Source organism: Ictidomys tridecemlineatus, chromosome 6 (genome assembly GCF_052094955.1).
Source record: "Ictidomys tridecemlineatus isolate mIctTri1 chromosome 6, mIctTri1.hap1, whole genome shotgun sequence".
NCBI classification, from domain to species: domain Eukaryota; kingdom Metazoa; phylum Chordata; class Mammalia; order Rodentia; family Sciuridae; genus Ictidomys; species Ictidomys tridecemlineatus.
This window is the reverse complement of record NC_135482.1, coordinates 99,892,176-99,914,608: the sequence shown is the minus strand read 5'-3', so window position 1 is coordinate 99,914,608 and position 22,433 is coordinate 99,892,176. Positions and strand designations below refer to the sequence as shown.

The 22,433-nt window shown below is 34.8% G+C and overlaps 1 protein-coding gene across 5 annotated transcripts; it reads right to left on the bottom strand.

The window, feature by feature from the left end:
• Positions 1–1,167: 1,167 nt before the first annotated feature.
• Clec6a (C-type lectin domain containing 6A) lies at positions 1,168–10,031 on the bottom strand. 5 transcript variants are annotated; one of them, XM_078052414.1, is made up of 6 exons: positions 10,001–10,031; positions 9,536–9,625; positions 7,972–8,073; positions 4,853–4,998; positions 2,382–2,497; positions 1,168–1,312 (listed from the first exon to the last, which is right to left on the bottom strand). In XM_078052414.1, the coding sequence occupies exons 1-6, from the start codon at positions 10,029–10,031 to the stop codon at positions 1,168–1,170; spliced, it is 630 nt and encodes a 209-aa protein (XP_077908540.1). The 5 variants fall into 5 exon arrangements, with proteins under 5 accessions (XP_077908540.1, XP_077908539.1, XP_077908543.1 ...); XM_078052413.1 differs by having other exon boundaries at positions 4,853–5,004; positions 10,007–10,031; XM_078052417.1 differs by lacking the exon at positions 9,536–9,625.
• Between the last annotated feature and the right edge of the window lie 12,402 nt (positions 10,032–22,433).

The window sequence follows — 22,433 nt, the reverse complement described above, 5'->3', positions numbered from 1 at the left end:
TACAGTAATTTATTTTAAGAAGCTAGAAAAATAAGATACGAAATACGAAGGAATAATTAATAGAAGAAGAAATATGGTGGAATAGAGGAAGGGTACATTTTTTAGCAACTCCATGGCCTGGGATTTAAGCAGCAGGAGTATGGCTTCTCAATGAAGTGGGGGACAGAAGGGATTCACTGAAATTCAATACTGGACGGTAAGAGAATCTTAGAGACACAGAAAGTCAGGTTCTTTGAACATAGGACGAGAAAGAGTACTTTGGAGCTAGGCTGGTGGCACCAGCAACACCAGTTTATCTCAGAGGGGAGGAGTGACTGGCAGAAAGAGATCAAAACAGAGTGAATAAATTTGGCACAAAAGAATCTGTAGAACAGAGAGACAGTCTGCACGATAATCTGTTGTTTGAAAAGTACTCTGCATTTCTTGGAGAGCTGAAGCAAAGGGCCATCTTGAAACACCCACATTGTGGCTTTCTGCTTCAGAGCCCAGGAGATCAAAGTAGACTGTTTGCTGTGTTTTTCTCACCTAACCAGTGGAGTATAGCCAAAGTTATGGCATGTAACTGTTAAGGCTAGATGATTAAAGACATTGCTGCTTTCATTTGTGTTCTTAGGTCACTTGTTCTAGAGGAAGGTGGCTACTGTATTGTGAGAACATGCTAGTAGCTTGAGAGTGATTTCCATATGATGAGGAGCTGAAGCCCTCTAACAGCCAATGCCAAGTTACCAGCCAAGAGTGAGCAATCTAAATTAGATCCCTCAGCCCTTGTTAGTCCTTCAGAAAACTGCAATTCTAATCACAATCTTAATCATAGGGATTTCTCTATGGCATTTTGAGTAACAGAGGCATAATTTTCAAATAATGCTGTCTTATAATTCTTCCAACAAATAAAATAGTGTAATCTCTGGAACAAGGAATGAATGTGGAAGTATGTATAAAGAAAGGTGAAAAAGGAATAAATAATATATGAAAGAGCAGAACAAAGGGAGAAAAGACTTATTCTATTATTAGTGGAAAATGAGAAACTAGAAGAGGATTGATTAAAGTGAAAAAAGCAGGGGAATATGTCCATAAATCTCTGTGACACAAGAATTGCATGTACACTACAAATAATTATCATTTTATGATGGGTCTGAATTTTCATGGTGTCAATGAATAAATTGATACTCATAGGTAAATCTTCTTCATCTCACATATTGAATTCCTTTTAGAATCACAGAAAACATCATTCCAACCCCATCCTCTAGATTCCCAGAAAACTATTGTAGCACACTGCTCTGCAGAAAAATTGGGCTCATTTTGGTGCCAGAATCTAAAGAGAAACAAAGGTAAATAGAATTATTCAATAATTGCATAGTGACTGATCAAAAAGTATATAAGTTTGATGTCTAGCAAAATTGGGTTGAGAATGAGAGAACATTCTAACAGTTTCTACCTTTTCTCATACTGCCCCTCACCAAAAATTTAAGTATGGAAGCACATTTTCATGTGTTTGTCTAACATTCTCCATGATGTGGTGAACCTCAGCCTGCAATCTGATGTTGACTTCCTCCTCTTTACAGAGCCATTTTCCTGACCTAGCTTATTAACAATTTCTTTCTTACCAGCACATCATAGAAGCTTCCTCTTTATATCCATTTATAAAGAAGCATTTACATGCCTCTTGATAAGCTTCTCTGTTCTCATACAGCTGCCTTAAATGAGCATCAGGTACCTGAGTCTAAACATAAATAAGTTACCCTGCCTCTGAGGAATACACTATGGAGCAGGGCTGGGTAGTTAGTCATTAGTTTTGGAATTAAAGACAATTTTACTACTAATTTATCTTGCTATTAATCAAATAAATTAATCTTCTCAGGTATTAGATTCCTCATCTACAAAAACAAATCTTAATAAAGGTGTCTAGATAACTCACAAGATTGTGTGAGAGTAAAATAAGGTAGTACATAATTAAATTCCTTTTTAAAGGCCACAAAAGTATAATTACATAATTGTTAAAATTACACATATTTCTAACCCAGATATTTTGAATACTTACTAGAATTAATTTAAGTGGCTACTTATGTTTACAAGTCTATAGAAAACAATGCAATGACTAAGAGCACCATTTTTGGATAGCCATGGGATTGAAACAGAGTTTCTCATAATATTCATTCAATAATCTTGAGCAAACTTTTTCATTTTTCCTCTGAAAAGTGAATTCTAAAACAGAGAAGTTTTCTTAAAATTTAAGAGTGTTCACTTAGTAAGAATTTAATAATTGTTAGATTATGTTATCATCATTATAATTATATATTAATAGCCTCAAGATCTTAACAAAATTTCCTAGATTTTCTAAGTGTACAAGGTCCTAAATTTCATTAATCTAGGTCTGAACTCACCTGACATTTTTTTCGAAAGGTGTATGATCAATCCATTGCCAATTATTATTACCTTGTGGATCAGAGAGCCCCAGAAAATAAGAAAATGTTTTATTCAGCTGCTGGATAATGAAATTCTGCATGGAAAAAAAATAGGACTTAATATTGACTTTGGAATTTCCTTATTAAACAGAATAAGTGTTTTTAATATCCTTTAAAGTATACTAAGAAAACACAGGATGCAAGAAACAGTCACATGGTGGCACACTAACCAAATATGCAGGCAAAAAACATCATCATTGCAAGGAGAAAGTGCTAACCCATAAATTCCCACCACTCATTCTTTTCTTTACCAAGAGACAGAAGGGTTTTAAATGGCCATAAGTTCATTTTTGTGCTTTTGACCACTTTTTTATTTTACATGTTAAGATGCTGTGATGGTTAGTTTTATGTTTCTACCTGACTGGGCCAAGGGGTGCCCAGATTAAAACTTTATTTCTGGGCATGTCTGTAAGTATGTTTCCAGATATTATTAGCATCAGAATATGCAGAATCAGTAAGTAGATTGCCCTCCTCAGGGTGGATTAGCATCATCCAATTTGTCGAGAGGAACAGAATAAAAAACAAAGGAAGATATGATTTGTCTTATATTTCATATACTTTGCAATCAATGATTCCTGGACAAAGTTATAAAATAAATTTAGTAATGTTCAAGTATAAAGTAATAAACATGCTTTAGGGCAACAGTAAAAAAGAAAAGAAAAAGAAAAAGGAGTAATTTATCCTATTTTCTTTGCTGTCTGCCTAACCAAGTTGTTATACTATTGGCGACCCTTATTTTCAGGACTTCAGATCTGAACTGCAGTTACATCACTGGTTTTCTTGAGTGTCCTGAAAATTCAGCAAAGTTGCAGGATACAAAATCAACATACAAAAATCAGTAATATTTTCTTACACTAACAATAAACAACCTGAAAAGAAAATTAAGGAAGAAATAAATTTACAATAAAATCTAAAAAAAATACTTAAAAACAAAAATTAACCTAGGTCATGAGAGACATTGAAAAAGAAAAATAAAGAAGACACAGATAAATGGAAAAGCATTTCATGTTCATAGATTGGTAAACTTCATATAGTTAAAATATCCATACTCTCCGAAGCAATCTACAGATTCAAAGTGATCCCTATCAAAATCCAAATGTCATTTTTCACAGGTATAGGAAAAAATCTTAACATCCGTGTGGAATCTCAAAGGACCCCTGATAGGCAAAGCAATCTTTAAAAAGAATAACAAAGAAGACTCCTACTTTCTGATTTCAAAATATATTCCAAAACTGTTTTGTAATCAAAGCAGTATAGTAATAGCATGCAGACAGACATATAGACCAACGAAAAACAGAGTCCAGAAATAAACCTTGACATATGTGGTCAAATTATCTTCAACAAGGTGCCAAGACCACACAATGGAGAAAGGAGCATCTCTTTAATAAACGATGCTGGATATACTGCATATCCAAATACAAAAGAGTAAAGTTGGGCCTTTATCTATGACAAACACAAAAGTTACCCAAATATTTCAAAGATCTGAATGTAAGGTGTAAAACTGTAAAACCCCTAGAAGAAAACATAAGGGGAAATCTTCCTGTCATTGGAATTGGCAATGTATTCTGGAATATGACACCAAAAGCACAGGTAAAAAAAGCAAAAGTATACCAATAGGACCATATCAAACCAAAAAGCATCTATGCAGCAAAATAAGCAAACAACTAATGAAAAAGTACTCCATTTAATGGGAGAAAATATTTGGAAATCATAAATGATAAATTGTTTATATCCGAACTGCAAAGAACACATACAACTTAACAACAGTAAAATAAGTAACCCAATTAAAACATGGGTGAAATACCTGACTAAACTTTTCTCCAAATAAATATACAAATGGCCAATAAGCATATATAACAATGTTCAACATCACTAAGCATTAGAAGAAGGCAAATGAAAACCTTGAGATATCACCATATACCTACTAAAATTGACAGAATAAAAAGAAAAAATAGAAAATAACAAGTGTTGGCATATGTAAATATATTCATAGGAATGAATATCATTCCACCTTAAAAAGGAAAAAATGCTATTACAAACAACAATATAGATGAACCTTGCAGACATCATGCTAAATGAAATAAGCCAGTCACAGAAAGAGAAATATGATATGATTCCACTTACATGAGGAATCTAAAGGAGTCAAACTACAGAAGCAAAAGATGGAAGAGTGATTGCTGTGGCCTTTGTAGATTGAAAAATGGGTAGTTGTTCAGTGGAAAGAGAGTTTCAGTTTTGCAAGATGAAAAATCCTAGAGATCAGTTGCACCAAAATGTGAACACAATAAACACAACTAAACTATGCACTTAAAATGGGTAAGAGTAAATTTTGCTATATTATTTGCTACAATTAAAAGATGTTTGATGAAAAGTAAAGATGGAAAAAGTACCTGTTCTGCTTCTGTATTAATCACCACCAAATGTGCCCCCATTTCAGCACATTTCTCTTCACTCTTAGCCCAAAAATGTTGTTCAGTAGAAATGAGGTAGCATCTTGAACCAAATGGCTTCCAAGTACTTGGGCAACATCCCCAGACTTTTTCTGTATTATATGAAAGAGAAATGTGATTGCAAGGTGAGACAAATTAGATGAAAGAGATATGTTCTATACACATAAAACTTCCAGGATCTGTGGTTGTTATTTAGAGTTGGTTTCTTAATTCAGGTATTAACTTTTCTCTGAATTATATAATTTGGGGGTCATAGAATTGAAGTTAAGTAAACATTCTTAAATATTAAGTCTTCAATATTGAATAAGTTAGCCTACGAAATTCCTCTGGGTTTTTTGTTTGTTTGTTTGTTTTTCAATAATTGACTACTGAGTTAGCCTACAAAATTCCTCCGGTTTTTTTGTTTGTTTGTTTGTTTTCTAGTAATTGACTACTAGGGCTGGAGTTGTGGCTCAGTGGTAGAGCGCTTGCCTAGCACATGCAAGGCACTGGATTTGATCCTCAGCACCACATAGAAATAAATTTTAAAATAATAATAATTGACTACTGCTGTTGGAGATTTTTTAGTCCTGTTGTTCCCTGTCTCTTATACATCATAAGTTCAAAGTTGTCTTGAAGTTTTAAATGACTAACACAGATGAATCTGGAAATCCAATTCTACTCATGGATCTTGAATAAGCCACCAAGTTTTAGGTTTTTGAAATGTAAATTATAACTATTAGAATTATGCCTCATTGATTATGCCTGATTAGAATTCTGGCTCTACCATTTATTTCATGTGTCTTTAAGCTAGTTATACCACCTCCTCCTCCTCCACCACCCCTTTTATTTTTTCTTCCTTTTTATTAACCTTTTAACATTGGGTATCAAACCCAGAGCCTCAAACATGCTAGGCCAAATATCTACCACTGAGCAACTCCACCAGCCCAATATTACCTCCTTGAGTCTGTTATTTCATCTATAAAATAGAAATAATAAAAGCGACAACTTCATGGGGGATTCAGTCACATAATACATGAAAAACATTATAAAAGATACTTAACTCAGAATAATTACTCAATAAATGTCACCTACCACTAATTTTATCAAAGTATCAAGCAATTTAAAGTGTTTTAATGATCAGTTCTCTCCCTTTTTCTCTTAGAAGTATCAGTTTGTAGGATTGAAGAAATCGATACCTAGCCATATATAAATTCACTGCCATATTTTTTATTAGACATACACTCAGCATGACTTATGCTATATGTATAATTTTAGCATAATATATATGTATGCTTAAATAATTAATTCTTTAGATTTGTTTTGATTTTTTACCAAGGTATGAAAATAGAGTGCTGGTAATGTGACTCAGTGGTAGAGCATCAGTTAAGCATAACAAGGCACTGAGTTCAATCCTCTGCACAGCAGAAAGAAAACATAATAATATATGTAGTCTTCTAGAAGTTTTCTTAAAAATCACATGATTCATTCATATTATTATACACAGACTTTTGTTAATCATTTCTGTTGTTACATATTAAGTGATGAAAATCTATAGACTTATTCTTCCTTTTATAATGCTACAAAATGAATAAAATAGACAACATATTTATCAGTTTACTATTAGCTGCTTTTAGAACATTACTTATGCATTCCATTCATTAACAATTCCTGATTTTTACAGTCCTCCTGAAAGTACATATTAATGTATGAATTTTAAGATTTAATTATCTTTTTCAATGTTGGGTTTTGGCTTTGTCAATTAAGTTACATACTGAAACATTTTTCATATGTCAAATATACCAAATCTCAAAAAGTTGACCAAAAACAAATTGAAAACTCAGTGACAAAGGTTTCTTAGAATTTGTAAGGTCCTGTGTTCAATCTCCAACTACAACAACAAAATAAATATTCATTTTATAAAATTTATAAAATAAATATTTAAACTTGTACAACAAATATTATAAATATATATGTTCTTATGTAAATACTGATTTTAAATCCTTTGGCTATATGCCAGGGAATGATATAACTGTCAAATGATGGTTACATTCTCCATTTTTTGAGGAATCTTCATACTGCTTTTCAGAGTGGTTGAACCAATTTTCAGTCCCACCAACAATATATGAATGTAACCTTTTCCCCACATCCTCTCAAACACTTATTGTTGCTTGTATTTTTGATAATTGCCATTCTGGCTATAATTTTAATTTTCATTTTCTAATTGCTAGAGATGTTGAACATTTTTTCATATATTTGTTAATCATTATATGTTTAAATATATAATTATATAATTATATATTTATAAAGATAAATATTATAAACATAAATATACATGAAATATGCTTATATAAATTTATATATTTATTTACTCATAAGAAACATCTGCCTTCTCCTCATCTTTAAAAGGTTTTGCCATAGCATTAGGGTATTCATTACTCCTGAATAACAAGAGTCTAACACCTGCATAGATTTGGAAGCATTAAGACCATAAGACCTCCATAGACATGCGCTTTGCATCTCTTTGGTATTTTGCACCATAGTGTAAAGCAGACAACAATCCTGAACCCAATTCTCCAACATCTGATGGTATTAGGAGTGTATTTTAGAGTGTGGTGATCTAAACCTGAAACAATCTGACCAGTAATAAAGCTAGTGATAAGAATGAAGAAGGATAGCATTAATTGGGAAACTTATCAAAAATGGGAATTTATTTTAATAAAGGGTGAAAATAATGTGGAAATTGTGAGAATTATTATTTCCAGAGTTAACTTGAGCAAACATGTGGATGTTGACAGCATTCATCAAGATCAAGAATTTCAATATATATTGATATACATAACTAAAGCCTGATATGAGCATATAAGTTCAGAGACACTTTGAAGATATCCAAGCAGAAACACTCTCTCTCTCTCTCTCTCTCTCTCTCTCTCTCTCTCTCTCTCTCTCTCTCTCACACACACACACACACCCACACACACACACACACACACACACATACAAGAATACACCAATCTTGAGCTTAACCCTGAGTTTTCTCCGAGAAAGGGAAAGTGTAGATAAACATTGTAAATCTTTACCTGCCACTGTTGTCCCTTCACTGAAGCAGATTAGATTTGAATGATATGTGTGTAGTACAGACAGTCTTTTGTCATATTTGTTACTTGTAAAATGGTAAGTCACTGAAAAAGAAAGAAAAGAATGAGAATCCACCCATAGAGCCTCATGCTTTCTGTCTGTACCAAGCCAGCTTACTTCCCATCCCACCACTCTTCTTCCTTATGCAAGCCAGTAGAGACCAACCTGAATTATGCTTGCCTATATTCATTTTTATCTTACTTGTTTGTCTATCTGATGATTTATTTTTGTCTCTTCCACCACTATAATTTAAATTCTAGATTCTACAGCAGAGATTCTGTTTTCTACATCACTTACTTGCAAATACCTAGAAAAATGACTTGTAACAAACCATGTACAGATATTTATTGACTTCCTGGAAATCTGGTATACATTATTTTAGTAATCTTGAAGAAGTCACAGTTATATGAATATTTTCTAAATACTTCTGATTGCATGTAGCTATAGATAAACATGGTATAAATAACAACCAAGGGGAGACTTTAAGCATTTGGAGATATTCTAAATATCTACATGTCTCAAATACAAACTACCTTTCTTGTTCATGGGTGTGCATGTTAAACAACATTAAACAAAATCTATTATCTCTCAGGTCCTGATTTGACTCTTCAATACTATTTCTCTTCTTTCACTTTTGCCTACTACTAAAGATCAATACTTTTACAAATGTCTACCTTTCTCTTGGCCCATGTTTGGCATCCTGAATTTCTGCTTCTTGACTAATGAAATAACTATTATTAACTCTCTTCTCTCTTACACTTGATCTAGAGAACCAAAATATTTTATAACTTTGGTGATAATGATCTGTGTTTTACTTAACATTGATAGATTTACTTACTTCTCAAAGGAAAGTTCATGTATAGCAAGACTCTGACACAGCAAGCAACTTTCACTCCCTTACAAACTATTCAAGAACTATTTTTATTCACCTTATCAGTGAATAGAAAATCAAATTATAGATTGTACTAAAAAACTATGTTTGAGTTTTCTTACACAAAGAACTTGAGATATTTATTTAGAGGCAAATGGAAAAAGGAAGGAATATTTTATCTTCTTACACTGTCCTTATCTCATCTGAATTATTTTCCTCTCATATTTAAAGAGACACCAACATGAGTCAAAGACCCCTATCTAAACTATAATCATTATGAAAGCAATCAGAGTTGCCTTCCCAATACAGGGATTTTTTGACTAGAAAACACATGATCAATGGGGGACCCAGTATTGAAAGATGGTACCTTAGGAGATCTATAAATAACACCCATGCACCTGAGAGGTCATGATTCAGCAAATGTTAACAAAGCCAGATAAAGTAAATCTAGAAGACTCTGTTGTTGAAAGATAGAGAAATAGCAAGAACGGTAGGAAGCAAAATCAAGAAAAGCATGCCATTCTGAGTAAGAGCTGACCTATTTGTAAGGTAAAGTAGGATGAATCCCAGGGAATCTTTACAGAACATGAGAGAGAAAGAACCAAGAAAAAATGGCACCTCAGTGCCAAACTTACTGACACAGCTCACAATGAAACAAGCACTGAGGAGTATGATGGAAATCAGAGCAATGGACCAGAGCTTCAAGGACCAGCAGACTCTCTTCTCTATCAGACCAACAAGACAAATTCAAACCTCTCAGGATAGATAACATTGCTCTGAAACACAGAGCAATCTGGACAAAATCCATCAGGCAACTGTAACTTCCATTTCCTTATACTTTCTTTCTTATTATTATATTCTTCTACTGATCACCTGTCTTTCTTGAATGATTAATGTTGTCTTCTATGTTCATGTTTGATTACTTATTCTTATAAGTGCTTCTGACTCAGAGACATTATTCTTTCCTTCAGATTCCCAATTCTACTGCCTTGGAACAATCTCTGTTGCTTAAATCTGTCCATTTTCTACCCCTTCTTTCCAGATGACTCTTATCATCTCATACATTTCTAACTTGCTATCTGGAGAAACAAAATACTCACCTCCACCTTGAGCTTGCCTTTCTTGTATCATTATGTGAGTCTCTGTGTGTTCAGAAGTTTCTAGAACCTTTTGTATGTCTCTGTCTCCCTGAAAATGATATCCAGAGACCTGTTTTCATTCAAAGAGGCCAAGGCTCAGATAATAAGATAATAACAGCTCCACAATCTGATATGACTAAAAAATGTCCAATGCTAATACACAAAGATCTAAAGTTTCCAGTGATTCAAAGACGTGGGAAAACGAAAGAGGAAATTGAGAAACATACCCAAAACTGTTCCTGAAAATCTTAACAGAAATATTCAGATCATTCATTCAGTTTCTAACATGAAGTTTCTAGTTAATTCCTATTCATTCCAGCATACAAAAGAAAACAAATTACATGCCCTAAAAGAATTTAGCTGTTGGCCTGAATAAATTGCTACCTAACACACCTTTATATTGGGTACTTCTTTTATGTAATGTTTAATTTCACATGTCCTAAGAAGTAAAAAAAAAAGTCTGGTTGAATCAATGTGGCTTAAGGGTTAATAAACAAGAGAAAGACCCATGAACATTGTTTCAAAACTGTGACTCAGGCTCTACAGCTATTTTCAAGACCCAAACAACCACCAGATGCTTTTCCCAGGATGGTGATTGTTGTACATGTTGCATCTTCCTCTGACTCTATGGCAATTAAGAAAAAAACAGCAAGATGCATTTGGTTTATTACAAGCCATATATATATATATATATTAATTATCTGAAGAAAAAGATACTGCAGCAGTGAAGAGTTTCCAAAGTGGATGAGGAAAAATGTACCTAAAAATAGTCAACCAGCAACAAGGTATCCCCCACCACTTCAGATTCTCAGTGAAAGCCCGTACTGTGGGGTCTAAATGATACCTTCTTTAGAACCTGAGAAAAGGATGCAGTGTATGTATTTTTAGGCTTGATGGCACCACCTGGTTCAAAGCAAGCAGAAGGCCAGGCAAAGCAGTAAGCATGAGCCTTAAGCATTTTGCCTTAAGCATCTTGAAAAATGAGTCTCTATTGCTTTTATAAAATAACAAAATTATCTTGGCTTCAAAGGAAATATGCTTAATGTTGTAAGAAATAGGTTAGTTTGTGTTCTTGCATCCAAACAGATTAAATACATAATTAAAATGTGAATATTATGGTAAGGAAAATGTAAGATGAACATAAAATTTTAAGTAGATATCATTGGATAGTATTATAATCTGCCAAGGCATTTATGTACTTCAGTGATTTTACAAAGAAATTTGTTTTCAAAACATTTTTATTGTAGTATCAGGGTATCTGCAGTTCAACATTAAAGAATTTAAAAAGAAGAGAGAATCTGTCTCTTGTTCACAAATTGCCTCATTAATTTTAGTGAATAAGCATATGTACCTTTTTAATGTGATGTTATTATGATTAAAATTACTTGCAGGTAATGTTTGTGATTTGTTAAACATTATAATTTCCTACGGCAATTATGGCATTCCCATTCTTCTGTAGAAGAAACTTCTATGTACTGAACCATAAGTTTTTCAAGCTTCTAAATGCAGAGTTTCATTGCATATATTGGATAAGAATAGATGACTTCCCACAAAAACAAAACAAAAGAAAATAAATGCATTCAGTTGAGGAGTTCCTTGTTTAACTCTACCATTATGGAAACATGTTTCTAAGTTGCTTGCCTCTGAAATGTTTATGTGTTTGTCACAAAAGTGGGATTACAAGTAAATTTAAAATAGCATCCTCTTTCAAAGAATTTTGTCACTTAACTATTAGAAAATGCTTTGGTAATAATAGACCAAGATTTAATTTCTTGGGTTTTTGATAAAGAAATTTTAGGGGTTTTTCTTCTTTTAATAAAACTTGTGATCGTGAATATCACTATCTCTTGATAGATAACCTTTATATTTCAATTTTAACATATATTGTGTGAGTACATTAATGTATGTAAAAAGAATATTTCTTTGGTTCCATAAAAAGCAAAAATATCAAAATCAAATAAATAGAGCAATTTTTACAATATTATTGAACATTTCTAAAAGATGAGAAACATGGCCTAAATAACTTACCCAGAAGATATCCACATTGTATGTTAGCTCCATGCCACTTTATTTATAAAAACAAACATCTTTTACTTTACACTACTTTGTTGTATCTGTTGTTTGCAAGTCTGTACTCTGCAAAAATCAACATATAAGAAGATGTGGCTTTGTTTACTGAGATTCAAACTTGATGTGATGCTTTAAAATAAACTCAGAATTTTTACAAACATAAAAAAAATTGACTGATTGACTATAAAATGGAAGTCTCCAAGATCTATCCACAGAGGGGTTGTGATTTGTGTTTTCACTATACTGTGGTTCTCAAGAATTTTTTAATTAGTATCTTAATTATGTTAATGTGGCTATGCTCTGATAGTACTAACTCCATCTTGATTTTTCTCTTGTAACACAAGCTGTAACTGATAGTCACTTTGACAACCAACTGATTGATAGCTATGTTGATAACTGTGCACTGATATGTAAATGAGATAGTTGACTCCTGGAATCTTTCCCTCCAAATTAACATCTAGAAATTGAGATAATATACCTGGGACTACAGATACAATGGCTTCAGACTCCCATTTTGAGACACACCTCACTATGACAATGTTCTTTAATCATTCTGAATTGGCATCAGCTCTGGAGGCTCTGTCAAGAAGGAACAATTCCTTACTTCATTGCTGATGTTTTGATAACAATAAGGACCCATTCAATTGTCACCCTTGAAGGAACTTTTCTCCTGGACCATATATAGAGTTCTTTCTGTAGAAGTATGAATTTTGTTTGTTCATTGCTAGCCTTTTGTGCACAAGTAATTTTCTTTTACCTATTTTCACCTGTTTTTACATGTTCAGCATAAGGTCAGGCAGCACCGACCAAAAGGATGAAGATTAAAAATGCTGCTGAACAAGGCTTTATTAAGATTCACTCCCAGACGAGACCCTCCAGACTAAAAAGGTATCTGGGGAGAAGCATATGGGGGTCAGCCAGACTGGAATTTTTATTTGGCTTAGAGCAGGAAGGGAGGGCTTGGGACAGGAAAAGGAGGTATTTAGAGTCCCTTGTCCTATCGAGTTGGTCTGGGGAGATTGCTGAAATCCAGGATTGGTCAGGAGACCCAGGTGAGTTGCTTGGTGCTTTGTTCCTCAGCCAACTTCAAACTCTAACATCCAGTTGATGCAAAATGACCACTGTTCTTTAAAGGAAAATAATACAACATTTTATTATGAACTAAATGTGAGGGACTCAGGCCTCAGAGCAAAGGTTTAAAGTGCTTTAAATAAAGAGTTCCAAAGAAAAGGAGGTTGTGACAATTTTTATAGATAGAAAACAAAGATAACTGTAAATTAACACTTTCAGTGATCACATGGTCACTGGGGGCATTATATAAGTGAGTTATGGTACAGTGGGGAAGTTTTAACCATTTAACTGAGATGGTACCTTACTACATTCTTAGTAGAAGGATTTGGAGATCCTTCCTCATTTGTACATACAACCTCTAGAATGTAGATCTTTCTCTCTATTAACATTATAAACATCATTCACTCCAGATAAAATTAGGAGTCGGCTCTTTGTTAAACTGTGGATAGTTAACCAGGTCAAACCTACATCACAGAAAGTTTACCTAATAGACATGATAGTGTTAAGTCAGATACAAAAGTCAGGATTAATTAATTGTTTTCTAAATGTTGAGGGCCACAGCCAAGTTGGGATGGCCATGGTATTTTTGCCAGAATGGAGTGGTTGAGAGGTGATGCCAGCAAGCCATTGAGATGATGATGGTTATGTTAATCTGTGTATTCAATTGTATATTAGATCCCCTGGCCTGCTACTTTGGAGTTCTCTCAGGATTCCTGGGGAGTTCGAAGTTGGTTGGGGAAGTGCCAGAGGAGGGATTTCGGGAGGAGGGATTTCCGGTTGGTGTGTGGTGTGTCCCCGGAGAAGGCCCCGTGCTTGGCATTCACGGGAGTGCAGAGAATAAAGGAGCTCCTGTTTTGAACCTACAAGGCTGTGTGGCGGCTCTGTTATTTTGTGCCCAGCCAGACTGCGGCATCTAAAGACCAAATTAACCTTATAAAATAAGCCTCAGGTCTCCTAAGCATGCCTGTGTTTATTTTACATGTTCGTGTCTGGGGAAGATATTGTCTATCTAGTTCATGCTTGAAAAAAATCTAATGGAATAGTGTCTTTGGGTAAGTTTAATTCACATTCCTTTTGTTTATTTTTCCTTATCATACTTTTGTGCACTTTATACTAAAATGATTACTTTGAGAACTATCTTTGTTTTGCTGGACTTATCAATGGATAAAAAAATGTGGCATATATACACAATGGAATTTTACTCAGCATTAAAAAAAGAACAACAGACACTAGTATTGCTGTATGTATAAATGTGGCTGTATAACCAATGTGATCCTGCAATCTGTACATGTGGAAAAATGAGAATTCATACCCCATTTGAATCAAATGAATGATATGTCAAGATCATTGTATTGTCTTGAGCAACTAATAAAAAAAAGAACAAAATCATGGCATTTGCAGGTACATGAATGGCGTTGGAGAAGATAATGCTAAGTGAAGTTAGCCAATCCCAAAAATACAAATGCCAAATATTTTCTCTGATATAAGAAGGTTGACTCATAGTGGGGTAAGGAGAGAGAGCATGGGAGGATTAGATTAATTCTAGATAGGAAAGATGCGTGGGGGGGAAGGAGGGGACAGAGATTCACAAGGATGGTGGAATGTGATGGACATCATTATAAAAAATACATGTATGAAGACTTGAATTGGTTGTAAACATACTTTATATACAAACAGAGATATGAAAACTTGTGGTATATATGTGTATTAAGAATTGTAATGCAAGGAAAAATACATGTATAAAGGCATAAATTGGTGTGAACATTCTTTATGTACACAGATATGAAAAGTATAATTATAATGCTTCTCTTCCAAGAGGAGCAATATTTTTATTCTTTTTTATCTTTTATTGATATTATTATTATTTTTAAATACACAACAGCAGTAGAATGCATTACAATTCTTATTACACATATAATCTTTGAGGTTAAAATTGTTCCCATGTTTTGGCATACTGGACCATATTTGTGGGTTCAACATGACAAAGATGATTAAATTCTCTTATTGAGTCAGGAACAACATTGGACAGAGGCCAATAAAATTTTATAATCTCCCTTGTTGGATAAAGAGAAGCCTGAAATGGTATAAGTTCAGAGGCAGGCTTCATGAGTTCTATGTCACTACTTAAGGATTTGGAGATCCTTCCTCATTTGTACACACAACCTCTAGAATGTAGACCTTTCTGTCTATTAACATTACAAACATCTCTATATTATCAAGGAAGCATTTTTAAATATAAAGAAATTTACTGTGGATATATGTATATTAAAATTATGATCCTAGGATATATTAAGAAACATATACTTGCTCTTCCTTCTCAGTTCTAGGCACACAGCTTCTAAAACTCTTGAAATTTTCTGGGCTGTAGGAATGATAAGAGTATCTTTCATTACAATATTTGTGTTTTTCTTCCAATTCCCAAAATAGCTGCAGAGCAAGAAAAATACAAGGAGCCAGTTTGGTTATTCATAACAAGACCCTTTCAACCATACCCAAGTTATCTTTGATGGTCACCAAGATAGCTTCAGAGTGGGTGCTACTTGGGATTAGAAAGTTGAAACTTTAGATCCACTATGGCCACAGGTTTAATTAAATGTGTCTATGTAATGGATCCTTCATAAAAATCATGGACACATTATTGAACTCAATAGGGCCTTTTAAGTGTCAGGACAGTTATAGCTATAGGTAATGATGAAACAGACATTTTGGTTTGAGATGCAATAAATCACAAGGAGAGATGTGGTTATAACACATGACTGTCTGTTTCCAGTTCCCCTTCAAGATGAAGAAACACAACCTCCAGGATTGAATCACCTAAATGTTCAGGAAGAGAAGCATTCTCTTCAGCTATATATAGATAAAACAATTTAAAGACCTTTTTGCTTCCTTACCTTCTCCAATTCATGCTCCCATAATTGCTTTCTGGTCTTGATCTATGCTGTATTCTCTTTGCTTATTTCCATTCCTCTGTCCTGAACAGGTTTCTAGATTATAGTGGTATGTCTTTAACTAAAGAGTGCTGAGGTGGTAGAAACAAAGGCAAAAAGATGAGATATACCTAAACAAAAATCCAGGTGTGGTTGTGTACTCCTGTAATACCAGAAGAGGCTGAGGAAAGAGGACAGAGAGAATGGAAAATCAGAACAAGAGCAGAATTGTGGGTAACCTCAAATTAAATTTGCAGATAAATTAGCCTGTGTAATGAATAATGCAAACACTAGCAATAAAGACAGTAATAATTACTAGAGATTGAAAATAAAACCATACAGTATACTATTGGAGACAAGGCAACTTTGTTCTGTTTTGGGTTGACCTCTTCTAAAGAAGACATGCTATTTCCTATTACCACTGGTTAATAAATTCTTCATAAACCAGTCTTGGAACTATTCTCTATCCCTGGGATTATACCAAAATTCTAGAAATTACCAAATTTCAAATAATAAAAGATGAAAGTTTCTGATTACTCTTTACAGATTCCAACTGGTTCTATCTTGACCCCCATGTACCTCTCGAGTCCTTGATACCATAATACCTCCCTAGTAGTTTCAAACTAGATTTATCCTCTGGTGTTCTTCATATAAGGATTTGTCTACAAAAGATAGTTCAACATTTATGGAAGTAGAACAGTTTGATATTGCAACTTAAATGATTTTCTTTTTCTTTATTTCTTTTAGAGGTTTGGAGTATGAGAGTTAAAATGTTGGGAAGTGGAAGGCAATCTAGATAAGTGATGATTAAACTCTTATGAGCCAATGACTGTTTCAGATTCTGATGAAAGCTTTGTGCCCACTTAACAAGTTTTTTCATAAATACACTAACACAAAAATTATATGTAATATTTTATTGAAAATCAATTAACACAAACAACATAAGCAATATTTATTAAAAAGCATATTTTCAATTTTTATGAAAATATTAAGACTCTTAAAGAAACAACTAAGTAAATTAGTACTAAGCAGTATTAACAAAATAAATTTTTGAACAAAAATGCACCTTAATTATTATTACTAATACCTGGATTAAGTAAAGTTGAATTGGATCCCTAAATCCTGAAAATAAGGATAACCAGAAATAGACTGACATTTCCAGATCCAGTCACTCAATTGTGAATGATCTAAATCTCTGAAAATAACTATAGGTGATGAAAGAGTAACAAACCTCTCAACTGCATACAACAGGCAAAAGTAATTTTTTCCTAAAAAAAATAACAAAAAATTGTGTACAATTCATCCATAGTATCTAGTACTCAATCAAAACTATGCATGTGAGTGTGTGTGCGCGCACACACACACACACACGTAAGACTGAAAACCTAAAAAACAAAAAAAACATTAGATCCATGTGGCTCAAGATAAGAGATTTTTAAGATTAAGACTTTAAAAAAATGCTTAACATGAGATAAAAGAAAATATTGACAATTTCTACAAAGAATTTAAAATTATCTTTTAATATTTACTTTTTAGTTGTAATTAGACACAATATCTTTATTTTATTTATTTATTTATTTTTATGTGGTGCTGAGGATTGAACCCAGGGCCTCACACATGCTAGATAAGTGCTCTAAAGCTGAGAACCAAAGGCTGAAAGTTATTTTTAAAAGAAAAATCAACAGGAAAATTTAGGATTGAATGATTTTTTGATAGAAATCAAAAGCACAAGAAAAAAAGCCAAAATTAACAAATGAGGTGTCCTCAAACTAAAAAGTTTCTGCAGAGCAAACAATCAATAGAATGAAGAGACAACCTACAGAATAGGAGAAAGTCTTTGCCAGCTCATCATCTCATAGAGGGTTAATATTAAGAATATATAAAGAACTCAAAAATCCTAACAGAAAGCAAATCATCTAACTTAAAAAAAATGGTGATGATTTGAAGACACTTCTCAAAAGAATTACAAATGGCCAAAACTATATTTATAATTTAAAAAATATATTTTTTTAAAAATGCTCAATCTCATTAGTCATTAGGGAAATGCAAATCAAACCACAATGAGATACAATCTTGTCACAGAATGGTTATTTTCAATAAAACAAAAATTAACAAATGCTGGTGAGAATGTAGAGAAAAGGCATTCTTTATATTAATGTGGCTGTAAATTATTACAGAAACTATTAAAAACAATATCAAAGTTCCTCAAAAAACTAAAAATAGAACTACCTTAAGATTTGTCTATTCCATTCCTGGGTATGATACAAATCTCTGAAAATAGATATGGGTGATTAAAGAGTTAACAGGCCTCTCAACTGCCTACAACAGACAAAAATATTGCCTTCCTAAAAAAAATTATTCAAAGAAAATGAAATCAGCATAGAAAAGGTATGCCAGGGTTTATTGTAGCAATATTAACAACAGCTAAGAGATGAAATAAGAAGCCTTGTTGCAGATCAACAGATGAATAGATAAAGCAAAGGTGGCATACAATCACATTGCACTATTATTCAGCCTTAAAGAAGACTGATGTTCTGTCATTTGTAGCAAAAGTGAATGGAGCTGAGAAAATTATGTTAAGCAAAATAAACAAGACACAGACAAGTATAGGTGTTTTCTGTAATTTGAAAAAAAATATATTTTAACTAACCTAAAAGTACAATTGCAATTACTAGGGGAATGGGAAGAGTATTATAGAGGAAGGGAGGACATAGTGAAAGTTGAATTATTATGATCAGTGCCTACAGTATGCATGTATAGAAATATCACAGTGAATCCCATTAATATGCATAATTAGTGTGTTAATTAAAAATAGAATTTTAAAAGAAAATTTAGGATTAAATAATACAATAACCAAAATCAAGTACTCAATTAAACAAATTGGGCTATGAAAATCAAACAAGTCAAGGAATGTGGAGACATAATAAAGATCCTGGGGATGCAATTGGTGAGGTTGAAGATGCCAGGGATGAGGGCTTGGTAAATGGTTTGCCTTTCCTTGGAGTCCTTTGCATGAAGTGTCATGTGAACAGAGTCCCCAAGTATCCATGGTGGGTGAGCTCTGAAGCCTCTTTGGAGAAAGAGGCTGCACATAGGCACAGAGGGAGCTGTGGATGCAGCTCAATCCACCTTGCGTGCAGCCACGTCTCTGCACCCTGGGTCTGGGTGGAGAAGGTGAGCTAAAGAAAAATAAACACAGTCCCCACAGTTACTGTACCAATTGCACACAAACACAGGTTCCCAGGGGCTGGGCAGAAGCCTGGTCAACTTGAAGGACTTCAGAGAGGCCAAGAATTTGTAGGAGCCTCCTGTCCTGCTTCTTCCATTCTGCATCTTCTCCATAGACAGCAAGGACTATGAGCTCTGGGACCTAGTGGCAGTGGTAGTAACCCTCTCCACACAGCTTCACCACTCTTCCAGCTCCTGAGGAAGAATGCCTGGGACCAGAGTCCACCTCCTGATGAAAACTGAACATAACATCAAGAATAGTTGTGAGACAGCCAAATTCATTTGCAGCAGATAAGGAAACCATGGTGAATCACTACCAAAACTGCAATCCCCAAAGCTTGAGAAATCTGCAATTTATTTGACAGATAATGCATAGTCTGCATTGGGAAATGTTTCATTACAGTTTGGGTGGGGACTTTCCTCTCAGAGACACTCTGATAACATACTTCTTGATGCTTTCCATATTATAGGGGGGGGGAGCTTTAGTTTTACCCTGGGTAGAGATTTTAGTATTATAATAAAGTTTCCCTCTCAATCTTGGTGTATGCTCCCATGGGGTAGTTTATGGGAAGTTACTTCTGAATAACAACTGTCATATGATTTGTTAGAAAAACTATACCTTGGAGCTCAGGATACTGAATGGAAGACAATATGCATCCAGACTGAAATTCAGGCCTATCCTCACTTCTCAGGCTGCTTCTTTGCTAATACCTGAAAAGACAATGTCCATTCCTGACAGGCAGGCTCTGCTTGGTGCCCTGCAGTGCAGAGGTGACAAGCTATGGCCATGGGCTCAACTTCCCCTCCCAGTCACCCAGGCCATAGCTTTGCTAAAAGGGCTATACCTGCACCCTGTGGCACTCCTTCCTGAGGGGTCTGAGCAGCTGCCGTCCCAACCAGTGCAGTAGAGCATTGTTAGGGGTCTTCCAGCCTGGACTGTAGATACCAGAAGGAACCTAACTGTGCTTCCACATCTCCCAGTACAATCAGCCAATCTGGTTCTGAGCAGCATTTACTTGCTGGGCATGCCTTATCAGTCATCAAGTCAAACTTCTGCTCTAAGAGGGACAGAAAGCCATGTACTAAACCCTCATCCCTGGAGTTTGGAGTCAGCAACTTATTGATAGACCATTGGCAGCCTAATAGCTGTTGTGTATTATTTGTATACAAAGAGGACCACAGGCATGTGTGAGCAACCCAAATGACTCTAGCATGCACTCTAGCACTCTACCACTGAGCTAAATCACAAGTTTTTCTACAAAACATTTTTAAGAAAAACTTTTCACCAGATGGGAAATCTGGCTACATGTTGAGGGCCGCAACCAAGTCAAGATGGCGCTTGGCAGTTTGCCAGGAGGAGTAGTTTGTGAGGCAACGCCACCAAGCCATTAAGATGATGAGGATTCTTTATTCGCTGACTACTGTATCTAGATGATGCTAATTGAGACAAGCTGTGTGAAATCAGTAAGGTATAATACCTCTGCTGTTCTACAATAAAGCAGCTCCTGCTACCTTGGGTGCACACTACCTTGAGTTCCCGCTCAGTTTCCCTGCAATAAAGCAGTTCCTGCTTCAACCTTCAAGTTGCTTGTCACCTGCTGGTTATTTTGCCCAGCTGGACTGTGGCAGCTACACAAGACAGGAAGGACCCAAAGAGGGAAATTTGGAAACACCAACTGTTGTCAAAGTGTGACTATCAATGCCTGTCAAAGACCACTAGAATCCAAGGTTTCCCAGATGCACAAGAGCTAAAATATAAAGTACAACATAAACAACTGTACAAGCAGTCTTTATCTTTTTCAGTGATATTCATGCATAAACTTGCAAATATATAATGTTACATCTGGACAAACATTTCCCAGATCCCAGTGAAAAAGCCCAGCCCCCACTCTTGCCAGGTTTTTTCTGAGAAATAGGTCTAGGAGCAAAGGCTCTAATCAATCACCACAGTTCCTCACCTCCCTTTGAGGTGCAGTAGCAGAACACTTTTCCTTCACTTAGGGGATTTACAGCAAGCTTCAAGGGCTAAAACAGGATTTCTAAAGTTAAACACAAATTCCAAGTTATTTCAGCCAGAGTCAGGAGCTTCGTCTTAAATATAAGTCTTAGAACCCAGAGTCCAAGGAGAGGGGAAGATAGGTATTAAAGGATAAGAACCAAGTTAATTGACTCCTCCCTGCTCTCAGCACTGGCCTCAATGATAACAAATAACACATCCCAATCCTTTGGAGACCCTGCAGGCCCTGTTATCATGGGGAATAGGCAAAGTGTAGATAGCAAACAGCTCACCCTTTGCCAATGTTGCTTAAATTACCACCAGCCACAGCACCCTCTTTTAACCTACAAACCTGTGTCTCACATCAAGAACCAAAAATGCATATTTAATCCAGTTCCCACTAAAAGTAAAACATCACTTTTTCTTTCAATGGCTGTTCTTTCCACTCTTAACAAAGTACATCTGATACAGATCACAATAATCCAAGTGACTCTAAGCCAGAAGACTCTAAAAGAAACTTGAAACTTGGGCTCAGTGTTGCCCTAGATGCATGAACAAGGCCCTGAGTTTTTATTTGAGTTAGTCAGTTTTCATCATGATGATAAACACCTGAGAAAATCAGCTTCAAAGAGGAAAGGTTTATTTGGGCTAATGGTATCAGAAGTTCCAGTCCATGGTTGTTCTGCTCCAAAATGGAAACATCATATCAAAAGGACATGGTAGAGAAAGGCTGCTCGGCTACTGGCAATTGAGAAGCAGAAAGAAAGAGGAAATGTAGTGACACTTCCTTTTTCCACAGAAAAGTCTTAACTGGGTTTCTCCAGAAATCTTCACCATGGCTGATTTTAGGAGTGCCAGCAAAAGAATCTCTACAAAAGAGTTCAATGTAGATAAACTTCCTATTTTCATGTTGCCCTGTTTTACTTGGCCACTGGCTGGGAAGAAATTAACACTCCAGGTGCTGGACACCCCTTACTAGTTTCTCACAAACATGTATTCAATATAGTAGTTTGTAGAAATGTGTAAACAAGGCCTCTAGCCTTGAGCTGGGCTTTACAGAGATGTCTACATTTCTAAGATAAGAGAAGTTACCAGTTGGGTC

Bases quoted from the DNA above. Each gene is read 5' to 3' on its own strand.
- Clec6a (XM_078052414.1), bottom strand. From the start codon at position 10,031: ATGATACAAGAAAGGCAAGCTCAAGGTGGAG. The intron at 4,999-7,971 runs GTAAAGATTTAC...ATACAGAAAAAG, and splicing joins TGAAGGGACAACAGTGGCAG to TCTGGGGATGTTGCCCAAGT. The intron at 1,313-2,381 runs GTGAGTTCAGAC...GTTTCTCTTTAG, and splicing joins CCTTTCGAAAAAAATGTCAG to ATTCTGGCACCAAAATGAGC.